Source organism: Rhododendron vialii, chromosome 3a, assembly GCF_030253575.1.
Source record: "Rhododendron vialii isolate Sample 1 chromosome 3a, ASM3025357v1".
Classification (NCBI taxonomy): Eukaryota; Viridiplantae; Streptophyta; class Magnoliopsida; order Ericales; family Ericaceae; genus Rhododendron; species Rhododendron vialii.
This window is the reverse complement of record NC_080559.1, coordinates 12034583-12058195: the sequence shown is the minus strand read 5'-3', so window position 1 is coordinate 12058195 and position 23613 is coordinate 12034583. Positions and strand designations below refer to the sequence as shown.

General features: G+C 37.3%; 3 protein-coding genes across 6 annotated transcripts; 1 reads left to right on the top strand and 2 right to left on the bottom strand.

The window, feature by feature from the left end:
- Positions 1 to 4881: 4881 nt before the first annotated feature.
- Positions 4882 to 7216, bottom strand: LOC131321031 (uncharacterized). Its single transcript, XM_058352034.1, has 2 exons — positions 5684 to 7216; positions 4882 to 5569 (listed from the first exon to the last, which is right to left on the bottom strand). The coding sequence occupies exon 1, from the start codon at positions 7171 to 7173 to the stop codon at positions 5842 to 5844; it is 1332 nt and encodes a 443-aa protein (XP_058208017.1). The 5' UTR covers positions 7174 to 7216; the 3' UTR covers positions 4882 to 5569; positions 5684 to 5841.
- Positions 7217 to 9262: 2046 nt separating this feature from the next.
- On the top strand, positions 9263 to 11854 carry LOC131321030 (uncharacterized). The gene has a single exon (XM_058352033.1). It carries the CDS (start codon positions 10468 to 10470, stop codon positions 11650 to 11652), a length of 1185 nt encoding a protein of 394 aa, XP_058208016.1. The 5' UTR covers positions 9263 to 10467; the 3' UTR covers positions 11653 to 11854.
- Positions 11855 to 13080: 1226 nt separating this feature from the next.
- On the bottom strand, positions 13081 to 22794 carry LOC131321029 (mitochondrial acidic protein MAM33). Of its 4 annotated transcripts, none has more exons than XM_058352030.1 (4): positions 22479 to 22794; positions 21205 to 21539; positions 16615 to 16807; positions 13081 to 13435 (listed from the first exon to the last, which is right to left on the bottom strand). In XM_058352030.1, the coding sequence occupies exons 1-3, from the start codon at positions 22635 to 22637 to the stop codon at positions 16627 to 16629; spliced, it is 675 nt and encodes a 224-aa protein (XP_058208013.1). In that variant the 5' UTR covers positions 22638 to 22794; the 3' UTR covers positions 13081 to 13435; positions 16615 to 16626. The 4 variants fall into 4 exon arrangements, 3 of the variants coding, with proteins under 3 accessions (XP_058208013.1, XP_058208015.1, XP_058208014.1); XM_058352032.1 differs by lacking the exon at positions 13081 to 13435 and adding an exon at positions 14223 to 14538 and having other exon boundaries at positions 22479 to 22783; XR_009198449.1 differs by lacking the exon at positions 13081 to 13435 and adding an exon at positions 18558 to 19173 and having other exon boundaries at positions 16695 to 16807; positions 22479 to 22783.
- Positions 22795 to 23613: the final 819 nt, after the last annotated feature.

The window sequence follows — 23613 nt, the reverse complement described above, 5'->3', positions numbered from 1 at the left end:
AACTTTGGAGCTATCACATACTCCTTCCGTCCCAAATTCTTGATCCTCTACGGTTTTATGTGCAATTTTTAATGGCATATATCTTTTAATGTATATTGTTTAAATATGTAATTGAAAATTGCACGTAAAACCGTAGAAGACCAAAAATTTGAGACGGAGGGAGTACCATGCTTTTGTTCGTCGATTTGCTTGTGTATGTAAAAGCAGAGACTTTTTGAGGAAACGGGAAAAAGCAGACTTGCTAATAGCTATCAACGCAATTGTTATTTTTGATAATTTTTGTTGCCATTTCTCAAAAAATAGTAAGAGAAATGGCAACTACCACTCCACACCCACAAACTCAAAAGTTACTCAAATATGGTAAATATCATTTTATTTGTCAAATTTGGGAAAAAAATATGGAAAAGTGGTCATTTTTTAATTGAGAGAGGGACAAAAATGAGAATGACAAAATGACACACATGGGTGTGGTACCCTTGCCATTTTTTGACGACATGACACTATTCATTGGCCAAAAATGAGAATGGCAAACACCGTGGATGCTCCAACAAATGGGATTCTCCCAAAAGGAACAAATAAATTGAGATGGAGGGGTGGATGATTTTTAAGCGACAAATAAAATCATAATGCCTATTCTATCTATAGCTCTAGAGGGGCGGTGGTAGTGGTCAATTGAAGGGCAAATTATTCAAATGGTCTTAGTTGTTTGATCTTTATGTCACTTTGATTCTTACTCTTTCAATTGACTCAATTTTAATCTTGCAATTTCGATTTCGTGCCAACTAAGTACAAAAGATAACTTCCGTTGGGTCTCATTAACAGAGCCCACCAGACAAAATACACTTGACCCATATAGTTTGAGCTTGGTGCGAATTGACCCATTGTCTATTAAAAACTATCACATGATCCCATGTAATTTTTTATGTACTGTACCGTTACATACATACATCTGTTGATCATAAATGTACAAAAACCATATTACTCTTCTTCTATCAATTTTTTATTTTCTTTCCTCTCTTGTACACATGTAAACACATACAATTAATGTATAATCGTATAATATATAGATGAAGATACTAATTGAAATTTTTACCAACATACCTAAATCACAAATTATCGATTTGCTTGTGCTTATGTGTGTAATATATATCTTTTAATGTATATTGAGTACCACGCTTTTGTTCGTCGATTTGCTTGTGTGTGTAAAAGCAGAGACTTTTTGAGGAAACGAGAAAAAGCAGACTTGCCGATAGCTATCAACGCAATTGTTATTTTGATAATTTTTGTTGCCATTTCTCAAAAAATTGTAAGAGAAATGGCAACTACAGCTCCACACCCACAAACTCAAAAGTTTCTCAAATATGGCAAATGCCATTTTATTTGTCAAATTTGAGAAAAATATATGGAAAAGTGGTCATTTTTTAATTGAGAGAGGGACAAAAATGAGAATGACAAAATGACACACATGGGTGTGGTACCCTTTCCATTTTTTGACGAAATGACACTATTCATTGGCCAAAAATGAGAATGGCAAACACCGTGGATGCTCCAACAAATGGGATTCTCCCAAAAGGAACAAATAAATTGAGATGGAGGAGTGGATGATTTTTAAGCGACAAATAAAATCATAATGCCTATTCTATCTCTAGCTCTAGAGGGGCGGTGGTAGTGGTCAATTGAAGGGCAAATTATTCAATGGTCTTTTTTTGTTTGATATTTATGTCACTTTGATTCTTACTCTTTGAATTGCCTCAATTTTAATCTTGCAGTTTCGATTTCATGCCAACTAAGTACAAAAGATAACTTCCGTTGGGTCTCATTAACAAAGCCCACCAGACAAAATACACTTGATCCATATAGTTTGAGCTTGGTGCGAATTGACCCATTGTCTATTAAAAACTATAACATGATCCCATGTAATTTTTTATGTACTGTACCGTTACATACATACATCTGTTGATCATAAATGTACAAAAACCATATTACTCTTCTTATATCAATTTTTTATTTTCTTTCCTCTCTTGTACACATGTAAACACATACAATTAATGTATAATTGTATAATATATAGATGAAGATACTAATTGAAATTTTTACCAACATACCTAAATCACAAATTATCGATTTGCTTGTGCTTGTGTGTGTAATATATTTCTTTTAATGTATATTCTTTAAATATGTAATTGAAAATTGCACGTAAAACCGTAGAAGACCAAAAATTTGAGACGGATGGAGTACCACGCCTTTGTTTGTCGATTTGTTTATGTGTGTAAAAACAGAGACTTTTTGAGAAAAAGGGAAAAAGGAGAGACTTGCTGATAGCTATCAACGCAATTGTTATTTTTGATATTTTTTGTTGCCATTTCTCAAAAAATAATAAGAGAAATGGCAACTACCACTCCACACCCACAAACTCAAATGTTTCTCAAATATGGCAAATGCTATTTTATTTGTCAAATTTGAGAAAAATATAAGGATAAGTGATCATTTTCTAATTGAGAGAGGGACAAAAATGAGAATGACAAAATGACATGCATGGGTATGGTCCTTGCCATTTTTGACAAAATGACACTATTCATTTGCCAAAAATGAGAATGGCAAACACCGTGGCTGCTCCAACAAATGGGATTCTCCCAAAAGGAACAAATAAATTGAGATGGAGGGGTGGATGATTTTTAAGCGACAAATAAAATCATAATGCCTATTCTATCTCTAGCTCTAGAGGGGCGGTGGTAGTGGTCAATTGAAGGGCAAATTATTCAAATGGTCTTTGTTGTTTGATCTTTAAGTCACTTTGATTCCTACTCTTTCAATTGACTCAATTTTAAACTTGCAGTTTCGATTTCGTGCCAACTAAGTACAAAAGATAACTTCTGTTGGTCTCATTAACGGAGCTCACTAGACAAAATACACTTGACTCCTATAGTTTGAGTTTGGTGCGAATTGACCCATTGTCTATTAAAAACAATCACATGATCCCATGTAATTTTTTATGTACTGTACTGTTTTACATACATACATCTGTTGATCATAAATGTACAAATACCATATTACGCTTCTTATATCAATTTTTTATTTTATTTCCTCTTTTGTACACATGTAAACACATACAATTAATGTATAATTGTATATTATATAGATGAAGAGACTAATTGAAATTTTTACCAACATTCCTAAATCACAAATTATCGATTTGCTTGTGCTTGTGTGTGTAATATATGTCTTTTAATGTATATTCTTTAAATATGTAATTGAAAATTGCACGTGAAACCGTAGAGGACCAAAAATTTGAGACGGATGGAGTACCACGCTTTTTTTCGTCAATTTGCTTATGTGTGTAAAAGCATAGACTTTTTGAGGAAATGGGAAAAAGCAGAGACTTGCTGATAGCTATCAACGCAATTGTTATTTTTTGATAATTTTTGTTGCCATTTCTCAAAAAATAGTAAGAGAAATGGCAACTACCACTCCACACCCACAAACTCAAATGTTTCTCAAATATGGTAAATGTCATTTTATTTGTCAAATTTGAGAAAAATATATGGATAAGTGGTCATTTTTTAATTGAGAGAGAGACAAAAATGAGAATGACAAAATGACACACATGGGTATGGTACCCTTGCCATTTTTTGACGAAATGACACTATTCATTGGCCAAAAATGAGAATGGCAAACACCGTGGATGCTCCAACAAATTGGATTCTCCCAAAAGGAACAAATAAATTGAGATAGAGGGGTGGATGATTTTTAAGCGACAAATAAAATCATAATGCCTATTCTATCTCTAGCTCTAGAGGAGCAGTGGTAGCGGTCAATTGAAGGGCAAGTTATTCAAATGGTCTTTGTTGTTAATCTTTATGTCACTTTGATTCATATTCTTTCAATTGACTCAATTTTAATCTTGCAATTTCAATTTCGTGCCAACTAAGTACAAAAGATAACTTCTGTTGGGTCTCATTAACGGAGCCCACCAGACAAAATACACTTGACCCCTATAGTTTGAGCTTGGTGCGAATTGACCCATTGTCTATTAAAAACTAGTGAAATTTTCACTTTGACCCCTCATGGTTTGCGACGGGTGCAGATACACCCCTCCTCCTTTGAATATCAGCACATAACACCTCTTGGTTTATGGACTAATGTGCACAGTGAGCATTTCCATCCACAGTAACAGATCGTGGTGTACACGCTCTTCTTCGACAATTGGATCAAGTTTTTCCTACTATGGATGACCAAAATGCCCTTAATTAGTAACAAATAACAAATATAAGAACAAAATCCTATCAATCCTTTTGGTACTTCTCCCATACGTCTCTCTTTTTCCTTTCTCCTTCTTCGTTCATCTTCTGCAACCCAGCCATGGCTTCCTCATCCACAACAAGCTCTAAGGGTTGCGATGCTCTAGACGTGAGGTACGTACCAAAGAAGTGTCGATGTGGGAAGAGAGCTGCAATTCGGGTGGTGGAGTCCGAGAAGCCATCGAAGGGGAAGCTCTATTACGTCTGTGATTCTGAACCAAGGGATTGTGATACCTGGGCTTGGTGCAAACCTGTTCGAATCATTAATGGTTGAGACGAGAAGGTTGAAGAGAGCCCAATGGTGGAACAGAGGCCATGAGTGGAAGAGAGCCCTTGGGTGATTCATGAAGACCCACATTTGATGGCTAGACTGGTGATGGTGGAAGCAAATGTGGAAGCATTTAAGACGATGATGAAGTGGATCTGGTGGACCTCTGTATTGTGTGTGCTTTGCACAATTTTGTTGATAATGAAATGAAGCTGGACAGTAAGTACGGTTTGGAAGGGGATTAGGGTTTTTTTTTTTTTTTTGGGTTTTTTTTGTTGGGTTCCTCTTCCAGTAGCTAGGGAAGTGGTTGGAGTGGGAGTGTTTTGGTGTAATGCAAAATTGAAAGCCAATGTTCTAAATGAGTCTTTGTGTTGAACTTATGTGATTGAATCGTAATAGTGCAGCTTGTGATTCCAATGTTTTGCATTACAGTTCTAGCATACAAACTCACATTGCACCTCACAGTTCAAACATGAAAAAATCTGGATAGAATATAGTTCAAACATACAGTTCTAACTTATAAAATCATATGCTTAGCAGTTCCATTGCAAATAGACATTCCATTGCCAATAATAACTGGAATTCCATTGCCAAAAAGACTGCATAGCAACAGCCAACATTAGTTCATAGTTTCTAATGCCAAAAAGACTGCATAGTAGCCACACAAACAGTTCCTAATGAAGTACCAGCCTACCTAGCAAGCACACAAACATTCCTAATGTCAAAAAGACTGCATAGCAGCCACATAATTCAGTTTCAACATAATTAACCATTGGCAACTACACCACCAACGTCAAAAAGATTGCATAGCAGCAACCAACATTACTTAATAGTTACCATAAGTAGCAGAAACCAAAAAAAACACAGACACATAGTAAAGCCCTAAGCCACTACATCCCAGTGACTCTAGCTTGCTTTTTTGCTCTTATGTTCTGAAGCACTATTGCCAAAGAAGGTCCTCCAACTGGTCCTGATGATGAAGCTTTACCACCTCTTCCAGCACCTATTCTAGTCACAGCTCTTCCAGTACCTCTTCCAATTGGTTGTGATGATGAACTAGTTGGAGGTTGTGTAGATCCAACCCCCCTTCCCCTTCCAGTCACACCTCTTCCGGTACTTCTTCCAACTGGTTGTGATGATGAACCAATTGGAGGTTGTGAAGATCCAGCCCCCCTTGCCCTTCCCCTTCCAGTTCCAACAGTTGTGACACCCCTTCCAGTTGCTCCCCTTGCAATTGAAGTTGTCATTCCCCTTCCATTTGCTCCCCTTCCAGCTCTAGTTCTTGTGCCCTAAAAAGTCATGCAAGAGTAGCAAGTCAAATACAATATGAAATTGTCTAGTACATGAAATGATTCTGAATATTACTATTGTGGGAGGTACATCAGTATGTGTTCCCATTGGTTGAGATGTTGCATTGGATGTCTGACCATTCTGGCATAAACAAATACACATGTCATTAAATAAAATGAAAACATGAGTGCAATATATGGAGATGACTAAGTGACATAAATTTACCTTGACTAACTTGAACTTAGGATGGATCATGTTCTTGCATGATCTTTTGTTGTGCCCAACTTGCATACATTTGGCACATGTAACATTCAACCCTCTTATTGTAACTTTGTTTGGATCTCTAGATTCATCTGTAGTCCTCCTTCTCAGTTTCTTAGGTCTACCACTTTCCCTCTTAGAATTTGGTGGGTTTAGAGGTTGGAAACCTATTTCTACAAAGTCAAGCATATCTGGAACTGGGTGGATCATGTAGGAATATGCAGCGAGGTACCCTGACTTGATGAAATAAGGATGGACATAAGTCTCCACATGTTCTTTGTTCTTCTGAATGGCTGCAATAGCATGGTAGCATGGTATACCTGTTAGTTGCCATCTACAGCAACTGCAAATTTTGGTTCTCAAATCCAATGTATAAGTCCTATCATAGTAATCAACCTCAAACTCTAACTCACCACACCAAGCTGCAACACAGATCCTGCTCTCTACCTTTAACTTATCTATCTTTTCTTGTATATTAGGACATAAATGACCAGTATATTTCTGCATTCCAGCCTTTTTAACCTGAATTCTTTGCATCACTCCCTTCCTAATCCATTTAAACATTGAGATAATTGGCAGTTCCCTGGCCTCCAAGATGTAAGAATTGAAAGACTCAAATATGTTGTTAACTACCACATCACATTTGCTTTTTGTACTGAAGTGAGACCTTGCCCACAGTGAAGGGGTAACAGCCCTTAACCACTCTACAGTTGTATGCCTCATTTCATTCAACTTAGGGTCAGCTTCTTCAATTTTTTTCATCCAATAATTGAACCCACTTACACTGCATGTGGAGGCTGCTTTCCAGAATAAATCCTTCAAAAAAGCACCAGGAAATTTCACCTTAAAGTTGCTATACATATGCCTAAGACAATACATGTGATCACACCCTGGCAACAGCTCATTAAATGTCTCAATCAATCCCTTCTGTCTTTCTGAAATAAATGTCCAACTCATCTCTTCATAACTCCCAATGTCCTCTTGCAAAACCTGTAGAAACCACGTCCAAGAATCCTTAGATTCAAGCTCCACCAATGCCACAGCAATTGGGAACATGTTATCATTCACATCTCACCCAACAGCAGTCAACAACTGCCCTCCATAGATACCTTTCAAGTGACATCCATCAAGTCTTATGATAGGTCTATACCCTGCCAAGAATCCTCTGTAAGGTAGGTTCAACTGTATCTGGATCAGTTTTGATAATGATATGGCTCCCTGGGTTGTGTTTTCTAACTGTCTCAGCATAATCCCAAATTCTTAGCTATTGTTCTTTGATATCACCAGCAATCAGTTCTGTTGCCTTCCTCTTTGCCCTGTAAACTTGATACCTACTAGCATCCACCATAATCTTCCTCCTTATCTTGTTCTTCAAACTAGTTATGTTAATGGTAGGGTTGTCCTTGATTTCATCCAACAACTTCTTCCCTATGTAGCTGGAATTGGCCTACTTATTATCATACTGCCTTCCACACTCATGTTCCCCTGTTATTGACTTTATTTGGAAAGTTGTGGTCCTCATTATAGGAGAAGCATGAATCCTCCAAGTGCAGCCATACCTACAAACAGCTATTATCCTAGTAGCTTCATTTTTCTTGTACTCTATGTCATACCCATTGACCACATTCCACTCTTTAAGAAACTCCCTAAATTGTCTTACTCCAGTAAACTTCATTCCTTCTACCAATATAGGATTGGCCATGTGGATCTTCTCTTTGAATTCTGGGTGTCCATCCCCATCTTCATCTGATGATCCCTTTAGACTAAGATTTTCTTCATCCTCTAGGTTAGAGTACCATTTCTCATCAGTATTAACATCTGCATTGGTTGGTTGTGGTTGAGGTTGTTCAGCTACCCTCCTATGGGAATTAACTTTAAAAATGTCATCATCTGGACCTTCTAAATCCTCATACATCCAAATAGCATCATCACTAACTTCATCATTATCTTCCTCACTAGCAACATAATCTAAGTCCTCAGAATCTGCATCACTAAGATCACACTCCATTCTAGCCTCTTCCTCAACCCCAGTTACATTTTCATCCCCAATGTCCTCAACCTCCGTTTCAGTTACAGTTTCAGCCCCAAAGTCCTTAACCCCTGTGCCCTCATCATTATCAGACAGGTCAATGACAAGTTGACTTGGCATTACTGGAGAACTGGATAAAATCTCACCATTGGATGACATAACTAGGAGGGGGTCCATTAACTTATCCACATATATTACAATGATAGTCAAACCCTTGTACATCTCTAACATCTTTAGCACATCACCATCACCATTTATCATTGCTAAACCCATATCAAGTGTATACCCAGGCCACCTGTAATGGTCAGTTGCACCTGTACCACCTAACATCTTGTAGTACACATCCCTAATTTCAAATAATGACAACCTAGTAGGGTCAAATTCACCTACATAATCTACCTTACCACCCACATAGGCCACTTGTGGATTCCAAACAAATTGTCCCCTATGGTGTACTTTAAAGTTGAAGTACTGGTACCCCATTTCTGTCAAAAGCATAGCAAAGCAACAAAAAATGCACTATTTAATTCATTGACCAAAACCCCACCGACCCACACAACCAACACCCACTAGCTTTAAATAAAAGGGAAAAGTGCACAACTAGTAAAAAAATCGATTCTTACGCACACATTTTAAAAAATAGAGCAAACATGGGGGGACCACATCCCAACTACCATTTCGAAGGCTATATAAATATACATACAGTTCAAAATCAAGCAAATCGACAGAAAAATAGTCATAGTTGAAATAATTTGGTTTGACCCAGTTATGGTTCAAGGGTTTGAAATGATACCTTCTCTGCATACGCTAAATAAAGGCTACTTTGACGAACACGCAGAAGATCCTTCAACGTCTTCACTGTCGCGACCAAGCATTCAACCTCGATCGATCGTTGTGAATTGAATCGCCACTCCATAAAGAAACCCTAGGGTGTTGGTCTCTTTCTTATCCTCTCTCTCTCTCTCTCTCTCTCTCTCTCTCTCTCTCTCTTCGTGAAATGGGATTTGGAGGGAAAGGGGTATAAGTATATAAGAAAGGGCAAAATGGTATTTTAATTGTTTCTGTTAACAGAGTTACTGTGCACATTAGTCCAAAAACCAAGAGGTGTTATGTGCTGATATTCAAAGGAGGAGGGGTGTATCCGCACCCGTCGCAAACCATGAGGGGTCAAAGTGAAAATTTCCCTAAAAACTATCACATGATCCCATGTAATTTTTTATGTACTGTACCATTAGATACATACATCTGTTGATCATAAATGTACAAAAACCATATTACTCTACTTATATCAGTTTTTTATTTTCTTTCCTCTCTTGTACACATGTAAACACATACAGTTAATGTATAATTGTATAATATATAGATGAAGATACTAATTGAAATTTTTACCAACATACCTAAATCACAAATTATCATTATTTTTTGTTCTTGTTTAATTTTTTTTTTCTTTTGTTAGTTTTGAGACAATTTTTTAGATTATTAATTCATTTTAACAAGAGGAGTGAAAAAAAAAAATATTATGTCCAAAACCATGTAAAAAAAATTCGCTAAAGCAAAAAATAATTCAACATAGAGAGTTTTATAAATAAAAAAAAGTGTCTGCAAGAGATAATACTCTAAAGGCGGGACCGACTTAAAATTTTTCAGAGTTTTTTGTATCACACCAAATAAGGATTTGTATCGTAACCTTCGTATGTATCCAAGGCCCATCTTTCATCTTTGCAATATTATGACCCAGACATGCCATGATGCCGAGGTCCACGAGGAGCTGTAAATTTCATTCACTACACTATTTTGTCTTTTCAAATTTTTGTTTTTAATGATTCCGAATTATGACCGTTGCCCACAGTCCACACACCCTTCCTCACATTGTCTATTCTTGAAAGACCTGATGCCAGTCCACGAACGGCCCACGATCAATAAACATAAATCCTACCGTAGACTCAAAAGCAGCAGATTTAAACTCCCCCATTGTGCTCCACACCTCTCAATGCACCGCCTCCCACCAAATCATCTTCAAATTTTAAACTCACACAAAAACCTTCTAGCCGTTAAGCAAGCTCGCTCTCTCTCTCTCTCTCTCTCTCTCTCTCTCTCTCTCTCTCTCTCTCTCTCTCTCTCTCTCTCTGAAGAGGGACAATTCCCTATCCTCTTTCCCTATCCAATTTTAAACCCAACTCAAAACCAAAGCTTTCCTTCTCTATTTTGTTTTCTGTTTTTTTTTTTTTTCCCCTTTTTTGGATCAAGATTTCCTTCTCTAAGCCTCCCTAGTCCCTCGCATACCCACGTCAGATTTTTTCAACAAAAGCGAGAGAAAGACAATGAAGACAATGAAGGGGAAGCTACTGAAGAAATTGAAGTCCATTAAGCCGATTGGGTACTTAAAACCAGACCGAGTTCTTCAAGTTTATGCATCAGATGGATTCTTGGAGAATTACTTTCCCACGAAATCCAATTCGAAAGCCGAAACCAACACGATTCACAAAGAAGAGGATGCAAACATTGTCAACCAGAGCACTGGTACGGTGCAAGAACCCAAGATTATCGATGTTTCGGAGCTGATGAGAGATCTTGAATCCGAAGAAACGGAAATGGACAACGAAATCGACGACAAAGAGAACATTAGGCCCGGAACGGAGGCGAAAAACCCAATTGTTGTTCCGATAGATATGTCAAGAAAATTAGAAGCCATAAAGGAATTCGAGGAATTACGGAATGGGGATTCCAAGAACATCCCTTTATCGGAAATTAATGTCGAAAATTTCAGAAGGCCGGACTTGAATTCATGCAGCCTTTTTGATCCGAACCTCCTCGCGGCATTTGAGCAGGCAGTGATGGAGGTTAAGGCCCAAGAAGCTGAGAGAAGAGCCAGAATGCGGGAAACTAATCCCGAAAACATCAAGGAAGAAGACGAAGAAAATCGTCCGTTTAAAGCCCGTAAAATCGAAGAAAACAGAGATCCTCTGTTAGATATTCAAGAAAACAGAGATCCTCTGTTGGAATTGGAAGAAAATAGAGATCCCCTGTTAGATTTCGAAGAAAGATGTCCTCCGGGCGGAACCGATTCAGTAGTACTCTACACGACAGGGCTCCGAGGGATCCGAAAGACATTCGAAGACTGCAACAGCATCAAATTCTTACTCGACAGCTTTCGGGTATTGTATTCAGAAAGGGACATTTCGATGCACTCTATTTTCAGGGAAGAGCTATGGATGACTCTGGGGGGTAAAATAGTCCCACCAAGGCTGTTCATCAAAGGGAGGTACATTGGCGGGGCTGAAGTGGTATTGACTTTGCATGAGCAAGGGAAGCTCCGGCCGCTCTTCGAGGGCGTCCCGGTAGACTGGTCCGAAGGCCCGTGCGACGGGTGCGCCGGATTCCAGTTTGTGGTGTGTTCTAACTGCAATGGGAGCCATAAGGTGGTTTCCAACGTGGCAGCCGCGTCGTCGGAAGATTGCCCGGAGTGTAATGAGAATGGGTTGATCATATGCCCCCTTTGTTGCTAAATTGGTCATCCTGTTTCTGTGTGTTCTAATATATTTTTTCCAGGATGTTTTTGTTATCACTATTCTTTGAAATATTTGGTGTAGTTCATATTGATATATGTACTAAATTGGTGTATGCTTTAAAATAAAAGGGATTTCTCTCTCCTCTTCGGTAAGAGAAATGCTTCTTGAAGTGGGTATTTTTGATCTATTTGGTATATTCTGATTCTGCACCGTGTGCCTGAAATCTAATGGAATGAATTTGAAAAGGGGAAAGGAAAGGGAGGGTTTAAAATGGTAAATCCTTTACCAATTTTCATTTCACAGCAAGCCTTGAATAGTCTGGTTAAGAATTAACTTTAGAAAAAAGATTACCACATTAAAAAATAAAAAATCATTTAAATACTACCTGCATTTGTAGAAAAGGCAAATCCTTCTAGGATTTTAGGCCCCGATCCGCGAAGGAAAATAAGTACTTAAGTACTTAATTGATATATTATGAAAGAATGACATGTCTCGTAAAGCCGAAAATAAATACTTAAAAATAAGAACTGTAAGGGGGCCTTAGATGCCGTTCCAATTTCTTTGTTAACCTTCTTTTTCAAAAAAAAAGTAATTTGAAGTTCAAAAATTATGTATTTACGCAAATAATTTTAAACACATAATTTTCTTACCAATATGAATCTTGTTTAATAGATCTTATTGAGATCTTTTAAACCGTATAAAAAAAATAAAAAAATTATTTATTATTTACATTATATTAAAGTTTGAAATTACATTCTTTTTGAAAAAGAAGGTTTTTGGAGACAGCGGAACGGGCTCTGACCATCTTCAGGTCAGGAATGTTCAAGACGAAGCTCATTTTTTTAGCTCACTATGGATTCCACCACGAGTCCCATTTCGGTGGTAAACTTCTCTCTCTCTCTCTCTCTCTCTCCTCGCGCGCACATGCTTTTAACCTGCTCCATCAATGGGGGTGCAATTGGTCATGAATTTTACGTGTCGTGTCCTTCTCAACTGTTTGTCTCCTCCACTCGTTGCCGGCCCTTCTAGCAAGTAGATGAAAAGAAAACAAAATGTTTTCTCAGCCGGTTAATTTACATAAGTCTCAAGCCCATGTCGGCACACACTGATAAGATGAGACAGCTAACAAATCTTCAGATGATGGTAATACGTACCCAGAAACTAAAAACATGTTTCCCCAAAAAGAATGAAAGCATAGACTTCAGTTGTTCTCACATATTCCCACTTGTGCGCGAAAACAGTTTTCGAAAGCTCTCTAAAACATCTTGTAAATTTTCTGGGACTTGCGTTGTTTTACCAAGACATACAGAAACTACAGCAGTGCACGTCCAACGAGAATTCAAAAGTACGCGCAACAAAAAGAATATCACGCCAAAATTCAAATACAAAAACGCAAACTAGAAAGGAAGAAAAGCTGAACATGTGTTGAGATAAAACTCATATAAAGAAGGAAAAATAGCATAAAACCTTGCAAAGTCAAAATAATCAGAGCAAAACCACTGGGAACGTTGTAGAAGCAGATAAAGGACTAAACTCGGAGCAACATTATCCCACTATTAGTAACAAATAATCGTTTCAAAGTATTACCTTAAAAAACATTAAGCATCTGAAGCCTGCTTGCGCTCAAAAATGAAATTGCCAACTGATCCTAAACCAACACATACGATTTGGGTGATCCTTCACAGAGAGCCAAGCTCGATATAAGGGAAAAAGACTCCCGCTTATGCCTCGTTCTTTGATGTTACTATCCAGATCATCTCTCATCTTTTAATCAAGATCTCTGTATATGAACGAACATATGTGTTACTTCATTTGGACAATTAATGCACATCTTATTGAAAAAACAGAAGCACAAATTTAGAGCTGGAAAGTGCAAGTGAATCAGATGTTTCGATTCTGTATTCCCAATGCCTACGCTTCCTCGTACACTTGTCATTCAATCTCAGTTTACAATGCACACAGTAAAGCAATAAAGTCGTCCACGGGAAATTTGAGACTCAAGAATGTGGATAGACAAAAGATAATTAAGAACCCAATCATGAAAATTAGCGAAACATGCATAGTTCAATGCCCTGACTTTGTCTGAACTATATTAGGGCACTGTTGCCATAGTTCATAACAAAGTCATCCGCAATAATCTGGAACCGATTTGCAATGGGTGAGGTAGTTCAATGCCGCCTTGCCTTGCATAAAAGTCCTTCAGAACATTAATTAGCCTCAGAAGTTAACACAAATTCAGCTCCTTCCCTATACCCTCCTCAGGCAAACATCCATTCTCAACTTTGTGCATTTGTTATCCCTGGTAGGTACACAATCTCCCTCCCAATAAAACGATGCAACCTCTGTTCCCTGGAAAGAAACAACAATCCAACAACCCAAAGGTGGTTTTCTTCCCGTGCCATTCGCAGGTGAAGGAGCGTTAACTTCCACCGGATAATATATATATATATATATATATATATATATATATATATATATATATATATATATATATATATATATATATATATATATATATATATATATATATATATATATATATATATATATATATATTCCAAGCACGTCTGTTCAAAAACAACTCTCCTGTAAAAGAAACGAAAGCTAAAGAAGATTCATAAAATTTCTCTTGAAGCCAAAAAAAATATGTATGATGTCTCTTTATCGCAATCTCTCTTCCTTCCAAATTGTGCCAGTTTTGATCCCTCAAAATTGTACAACGGCATATTTTTCTACAATTCCTTCACCCTTTTGAGATCAGCTACCATTCCAGGTCTCATAGAAATGGTAACAAAAGCTTAATTGCCCCAATTTAAAGTAAACTGCTCCACAATTCTTTGTCCACATCAAATGTACAAGAAGATGAGCAACTGCCTCTTTTGCCTATTTAACATGCAACAACAACAACGAATAGGGCGCATTTCATCCTTCTCCCTTCTCCAAATTATTCAAATTCAACAAAAAAATCTAGAACCATTGGCCACCAAGGAAATTTTGTTTTGATATGTTGTTTCTTTTAAGCTAAGCCAATGAAGAATTTTGGAAACATTTTGGATACGTTTGAGGAACAGTAGGAAATGTCATTGTTCGATATTCCTAATGTGTCGAAACAACTCAATGTTTCAGTATGCTTCGTAGAATCTCAAGAAGTTTAGATGCATTTTGGTATTGGTTGGTAGAAACATCAGAATTCAACATTTCACTTGTGTTTGGTTTCTCACAGAAACGTTTCAGCCATTTCGATAGACACGAAACACAAACAAACATCTTTGTGCGAACTCAAACCTTCCAGATACATATAAAAGGAGAATTACCCCTTAACCAACAAAAAATTTAGTGGAACAGAAAATTTCCTGCCAATATCCTTACATACCACCTTATCCCCTCCTGAACCTACATCTGCTCTCCACAAGAAGCTATATACACTCAATCACAGTCTCCAGCTCCCAATCTCGAACAGCCAAGGCAAAACCAGACTCCTACACAACTGCTTTATCATTAAGGGCATATTCTTCCTAAATTTTTGCTCTGGTACTTTTTCGGTATTATTTACTTTTACCATCTAATTGTTTAGCTTTTGGTCGCAATACAAGGGATTAATCATTTGTCTCAACAAGAGGGATCAGAAAAACATAAAAATGTGGACCGACGATGAAAAAAGCTCATATAGGATGATACTAAAGACAAAAAGACAGCTGGTCGGTATATTTTCGTCTTTAGTGACCTTTTTTTTTGCTTTTGGAGGTAAGTTGTTACATTTTAGACTCTTCTCGTCGAGACAATGGCCAATCCACAAAGTTTCATCCGAATCTAAAAAAAGTCCAGAAAACGCGAAACTAATACCGAAACAAAATTTAGGAAGAACAGACCTAAGTCAGAAACAATTGACATCAAGGCAAATATCATTTATCAAATGAGTGAACAGATATAGCAACGTCACCAACAAGGGATATCCCTACGTTACACATCATGCCAAAATTTCACCGTTCTACGATTACTAATAACAAATTCAATAGGAGAAAGAAAGCCTGACCATTTCTTCCTTGTCCTTCTCCACCATCCAAACCCATATGAACCCGTGATGCCATTAGAGGTCCACATTATCCATATGTACTATACTTGCAATTAAGTAACCTCCGCCAAAGGCAACTGTGATATATCCCTATAGTCATTTACATTTTACACGACGAATAACTAAAGGATGCAAAGTGCCTCCATATGCCACCCTTCAAATGAGACCTAAACTCATCCCTGGGACCTCAATACCAAAATTTCCTTTCAACTTTCTCTGACCTCTTCACCACCAAGGTTGGAACTACAAGGAGGGGCATAAAATATGTGGATAGAAAACTTTCTAAAAGGCCAATAAGAACAAGTTTTCCCACTTTTACCCTTTTTAACGCCCAATCTTCTTTCCGCTTGCTCTTCACCGCCGAGATAAGAATTATAAGGAGGGGCACAATATATGTGCATATGAAAATATCTAAATTTCTAATAACAAGTTTTCCCACTTTTTGTCCTTTTCAGATGATGGTGTATATATATCCAGATTCCAGAAATTAAAGCATCCCTTTTTCATAGACATAAGAAAGATGTTTTTCGAATTTCAGAAGATTCTTTGACACAAAAAAATGAAAGCTTGTTGAACACGTGGTATCCTCACATATTCCCACTCTTGCGCGAAAAAAGTTTTCAAAAGTTCAAAACATCTGTGTGTTTGGTTAGGGTTTTGAGGGAGGTTTTGGGGTATCACACCAAAATTTGAAAATAGAAACTCAAACTAGAAAAACTGAACATGTGTAAGAAAGAACTCATATAAAGAAGGGAAAATAGCATAACCTTGCAAAGTCCAAATAATCAGAGCAAAACCACTACGAACGTCTAAGAAGCAGATACAAGACTTTTCTGGGAGCAACATTATCCCAGTATTAGTAATGAATAATCGTTTCAAAGAATTACCTTAAAAAAACATTAAGCATCTGAAACTTGCTTGCGCTCATTAATTAAATTGCCAACTGTTTTGAACCAACGCAAAAGATTTCGGTGATCCTTCACATAGAGCCAAGCTTGAAGAAAGGGGAAAAGACTCTCGCTTATGCCTCGCTCTTCGATGTAACTATGCAGAGCATCTCTCATCTTTTCATCAAGATCTCTGTATATGAATGAACAATTGTGTTACTTCATTTGGACAATTAATGTATGTATATATTAACAAAAAAACACCAGAAATACAAATTTAAAGCTGGAAAGTGCAAGTGCTCAGATGATTTGATTCTGTATTCCCAATGCCTATGTTTCCTCGTACATTTGTCATTCAGTCTCACTTCTCTATGGACACAGTACAGCAATAAAGTCGTCCACAGGGGAAATTTGACACTCAAGAATGTGGATAGACAAAAGATAATAAGAACCTGATCATGGAAATTAGCGAAAAATGCAAGGCAATGAAGTAATGAAGTTCTACATTATTCACATGTACCATACTGCAATGAAGTAACCTCTGCCAAAGGCAACTGTAGTAGTATAGCTCTACAGCCATTTACACGACGACTAACTAAAGGGTGCAAATTGTCTCCGTTGTCCACCCATCAAACCAGACCTAAACTCATTCCTAAGACCTCAATACCAAAATTTCCTTTCAAGTTTCTCCGACCTCTTCACCAACGAGGTTGGAACTATAAGGAGGGGCATAAAATATGCGGATAGAAAACTATCTGAAGGTTAATAAGAGCAAGTTTTCCCACTTTGATCCTTTCAACACCCAATCTTTCTGCTTGCTCTTCACTGCCGAGGTTAGAATATAAGGAGGGGCATAATCTATATGCATATAAACAAACTAAAGTACAAATTAAAGGAAGATTTCCCACTTTTTATCAGTTTCCATGCCCAATCATCTCTCCACTGGGTCGCTAATTCATCCTTACTAGTCGCGGCTTTAACAGAAGATCCCAAATGATAGCCTAGAACCAAGATTGAAGTGCCCAAGCTATGAAGTCCAATCAAGAAGCTAGAAGCTAAATATCCTGAATTTCCCTTTAAGTAATCTCACTCTTGCCGCATTGGATTCAAGAGCTGAGAAGGCTTCACAGCATAGAAAGAATGCAGGGGAATTCTTAATCACTCCACATAAGTTTAAGGTGTCATCAGAAAACAAAAGACGTGCAATTTAACTTGGAAGCACGCTCGATCTTTCACCCTAAAAACCCAAAAGCAACCTTATTTTCATTGCATCATTCGCTCAAAGTTTTCATGAACAAAACTGAAATAGAAAGAAAGCGAAAAAAGATTCACAACTAGCAGTTCTTCCCAAAACCCATCCTTTCCAGGCAAGATAACATGGTCCTTGATGTGTGGCAAGCGGTTAGAAGCAAAAATGGGGTGCTTAATGGACCGTGGAGGCTCCAAGAAGTGGTGGAGTGGTTTTTGCAGCAGGTTAAGGGGAATAATCTCAGAAGTTTGATTTTGCGATGCTCTCTCACTGTCACTGCTACAATATACTTTCTCTGGCTTGAAAGAAATCGGTGGATCTTTCAGCATAAAGCAAAGCCCAAACAGTTGGTGGTTAGAAATATTGTTGGTACCATTAGAGATTACTTGTGCTCTATATCTCAGGTGGTTCCATCTGTCCAGAACAAGGCTTTATGCCTTCAATGGGACCTTCCTGCCACAGTTTTGCTAAATAGGTGATGGCTTTCTAGATTGTATAGTTTGTATTCTCTGTTGTTTTGTTTGTTTCAATTGTATAGTGGTTGAGAGGGTTTGATTGTTGTTGGAGCTATTTTTGAAGCTTGGTTGTGTTTAGCCAGGGGTATGTCCCTGTGTAGTTTGTATCCTTGTTTGGGCTTTTCAATGGAAGTGTGCTTATCAAAAAAAAACATGGTCCTTGACTCTTTTGCTTTGACCTTTTGTTTATTCCAAAAAGGGCATGCTTTCCCAAATCCAGCTCACGAATCACTGCAAGAACTCCACCTCAGCAACCCGAAGTCACCACACTCGATAACAATAAGAAAGCTCTTTTCATATCCCAACCAAAGCACGTTGATAGTCTAAGACCACCGGGCCAAACAACTTTATGCAATCTAAGTGCAAGAATTTTAGCCCCCACGTAGAGATGCAACCCCAAGCCAAAATGAATAACCAAATATAGATTACCTTCATATCCATGAGGACCATGAGTACTTTTGTTTCCTTCATTTCTCTTCCTATGCTCAAGTCTATGGAGAACTTAGCCTCAACCCTTGTCCATCCCAAAAATATATACTTAATATTTTCTACTTCTTATAAGGCTAAGAAAATGTGGCCCAAGATAATTTAGTTCTTTAATTGGCCCTATGACAATTGATTACACAAACCACTTTTGCCCATCAAACTCAACTTAGCAAGTCTTGCTAAAAGATACTTGAGTCTATCACATCCATCCATCTTCTTCAATTGCATTCCTTTGGAACTACAACCTTCAAAAGGAGAAAACATCCATCCATAGTTATCATCGTCCCTCAGTTTAACCCTTCTCTATACCTATGTACAAAACCATCAATATAACAACACCAAAAGTCAAAAGGAACAATTTACAACTATTATTGCTACAATTTTTGTATTTTATTTATCACATGACTTCTTTTCGTTACACCCTGCTAATCATCCCTCCTTGAGTAACAGGTACATCCTTGCCAAAGTGAAACTAAGGATATCAACACAACTTCCGGCAACTTTGATCTTACTGAGGCAAAACCCCTTAGACAAGCATCCTTCTCCAAAAACAATGACTTAATTGAATCAATTCTTCAACTCTGAACCCGGAACAAATAATAGATAATGAAATTCGGTGACGATTATCAGCCCTTTTGCTGCCTAAACAAGATTAATAGTTCTCGTTACATGGTATAGGGATGATAATGCCACTCACTACCTGCCTTGCGCAAACGCACAAGCAATTTGCGCACAAGCAATATCTATAAATTTGTAGCAAACAGCCAGCACCAAACAATACTGCATTCCCACCTTAATACTTCCTTTGTTCCTAAATGAGAGTCCATGTTACTATTTCGGACATTTCAAAAAATTGTTTATATCTTTCAATCTATAATGCTAAAAATATCCAATATGGATCTTGTTTGATAGATCTCAATTAGTTTTATTAGAAAAAAAATTTAAAATCATAAAAAAATATTGCAAATTGAAAGATATAAACAAGATAAAAATAATAGAAAAAAGTGAAAGCGGACTCTCATTTAGGAACGGAGGGAGTATCAAGACTTAGTTGCACGAAGCTGGGGCAGGAGTGGGATCAAGGGCAAAGGTTGGGGAGCAGAGGATCATAGAAGCTCCTCGTTTAGGAGCGTCAAGGGAGTGTTAGGATTAACCCATACAACTAAATATGTAATACAACAAAATTATAATCTGTAATTCATAGTTCATGTCAACTGCAAATATTGATTTACCAAATGCAAGTACTTGAGCAAATCTGAATTAATTATCTAGTATCACTTCATATTTTTCTACTGCCTGTATCATGTACTTTTGTTTCTTTGGGGTTTATATGCCGAAAAGGTTTTATCCTAGTTGGGAGTAGATTCCTTTCTCAATGGTAGCGGCATAGCGCGATTTGCCACCCTAATTGGAGGTGCCTGCAACTATGTTCGAGATACAAAACTTCATGTTAAATGATTGGAAGCAACTCCAAGTTATATGAAGACCTCAGGAATAAGAAGTCAAGTTGAAGAAACTTGAACAATCAAGGAGCAATGAAATTGCCAATATACCCAAATTTGCACAAGAAATTAATACCTCAAATCCTTCAAAGGGGACATATGCTATTGCATGAAACCAACATAATCACACTGTTCCCGTCGTCCCAACTATTGATTTCACTCATGCAGGCATCATAAAGCACAGCCAAAGTTTCAGAGGGGGTAAAAGAGAGACCAACTTAGTATCTACTCCTGGAGGATCTTTGCAAATCACACACACAACTTAGTACTTAAATACAGTAGCATCGATGTCCATAACAATGGCTCACGGTACTGCTTCTAAAGAAATCTATACAACAAAATTTGTTGCATTGAGTTAGAAAATTGGGTTAAGTGGTCTTCATGCATCATTAGAAAGTCAGGGAGGTCTCACGATAATCTTTGTAGTACTTTTCAAAATTTACAGAAAATTTCTATTCCTTTTTCTTTCTTTTTTTGCTGTTTGTTTGACTCCTTTCATTATTGTCTAAGCTATTGAAGAGCTTCTGCATCCTTGTTACTTATCCATAGAATGATCCTCTTAATACTAGTTAATTTATGATGCTTTATTTTCAGTTGTATATTTTGACCAACTCAACCCCCATAGAATTTATCTTAGTTTCGTTGTAGTTTTCCATGACAGACATTGTTTAAAGTTGGATTGCAAAAACAATTCTGCATACACTCATGTTATCCTATGCATCTATTATATGAACAATTTCTGTCATATTTAAGAATTAAAAACTATCAATTGGTACTCATTAGTTAATCAAACAACGAAGGAAATAAAAGCCTCACAAAACGGCAGGACACGACTTACTGGAAAGCAGGGCCATTGTATTTGATGGGAGCTACAAGAAAACCAGAAGCGTCGACCTTTGGCCTCAATGAAACAGAGTGAATCCCCAATGCATCAGGGTACAACCCACACAGAAAATGCAAAGAGTCCTTTTGTCCAGGCTTCGAGATACCCACATGAAGGAACAACTGGTTAATCCCATCCTCACCATCCTCATCTCCACCACCACGAATAATGTTAGCCAACCGCATTACTTGAAGACTTATCTCCTCGTCGCCGTAGGCCCGTTTCAGAATAGGACCTCTGCTATCAAGTGCTCCTTTCACGATTTCGAAGGGCGAGGGAGGGTTCACTTTCTATGAATCACAAAATTGTAACTAAATTTAGATAAAATCATCGAAAACCAAAATATAGGTTGTATCTACATTTATACAAAGAATACTTCAATAGTTAAAACCCACTAAAACCCTAGAACCGACACACTTAATAATTCAATGACCAAAACATCATTAACATGAAACGTATCTAGATTCTAGACACATAAAAGCATTAAACTCCTCTAAAATCTTAAAGAACTAGACAAACCCGCTAAAACCCCAACAGCCCATTTGGATCATGAGAAAGGGTGTGATAAGAAAGGGGAGCCCTTTTTGGTGAGAAAGGGGAATGAGCCAATCAAAAAACATCATTTTTGTACTTCTCTCTCCATTCAAACCAAATTACTCAATCCAAATGAGTGATTCGACAAGAAACTCTAATCCTTTCCTATTGTTTTTTCCTTATCAAATCCCTCAATCCAAAAGGGGTTGTAAAGATAAAATACATCTAGGCAACGTTGCAAGCATCCCCACGAACCGAAGACTTCAGAAGTTACCCGGCAGAAGTATCAATCTAGACACTAAAACCTAAATAAATATAAACCCATAAACCCTAAAGATACATAAAAGCATTAAACTTCTCTAAAAACTTTAAAGAACCAGACATACTTTTTTTTTTTTTTTTTTTGATAAGTAGACAAACATACTTAAAAACCCAAATGATGCATCTAGGCTACAGTGCGAGCATCGCCACGAACCGAGAAAATTCAAAAGTTACCCAGTAAAAGCATCAATTAAGAGACTAAACCCTAAACAAATATACACCCCTGAACTGTTACACACACACAGACGAAGCGAAGCATCGAGTCATTTGGTAAACTATAAAATCACTTGATAAATCAAGCAGCATGCCAAGATAAACATGAAGTATATATGGATGTAAATATATATACGAGTATAGGAGGGAGATTATAATACGGGGGGAGGAGTCATTTTGGAGATTTCGAGGTAGTGTTCTTTGAGGGAGCGGAGCAAGATAGAGTTGACGGCGGAGGACACGCTGCTCGAGGAAGAAGAACGACGGGATACTACCATGCGCCACGGTTGCATAGCGCCCCCCAAGGCTTGTCTCCACATTTTTCGCTTGGTTTTCTCGAGTTAAGAAGCCCTTTTCGCCGCAGTTGTAGAAAAGGTTTGCGGGTCGCCGAGAGGCGGCGGCGGTGGTGTTTCTCAGGTCCGGTAACTCTCTCTGAGTGTTGTAAACCCGCCCTCTAGAAGAATACGTTTGTGGTCTGCTGAGTCACATAAATAAATAAATAAAAGGCGGTCGGTCGGGAGTCCGAACGTGAAAATACTTCAAAAAATATTCAAAATAATTAAAATTTGTTAGTACGAAAATTAAGAATGAGAGAAACAACATTTTAAAAACTTTTGTGACCAAGGCCCTGTTCCAGAAACTCAAATAAGTAATCAACAAATAAGAACCTATTTTTAAGCTTAGAAATAATGGGCTTACGAAAATATTTTTTCAATTTTGTTTGTAAAGTTTGATAGATCTCGATGAAAACTATAAAACAATATCCATATTGCATATTTTTTTATTTCAGTAAATCTATTATTTTTAAGTTTAAAAATTATAAATAAATACTTATTTTTTAAGGAGCCTTTCCAGAACGGGCCCTAAGAATTAAGGTCGGTAGCATATAGTAGTATAGTTTCTCCATAACAATTGGGCCCCTCTGTGAACCTAGTTTTTTACAAATTATTTTGCAATAGAGTAGTGTTTTGGGAGTATAATCATCAAAATATATGATGAACTGAAATTTTACCATGTTGCCTTTGTTTTTATTATGGTATTATGTCATGTGTACGAGAAAGCCTTTTAGATTCATAATTATTTTTAGATATTATCAATTAGAATTAAAAAACCGTTTGGTCATTCCACTTCAAAAATTGTCCATATTTGAAAGTCTCCATTTTTTTCATCTAAGAAGTCTTAAATATTACCTTAAAAATTACAAGTTATATTGTTTAGTGATGTGACATAAAAAAACTAAAATCATGAAGGGTAGAAAAAAATTCTTTACATTATTTCGAATAAAACATATACAAT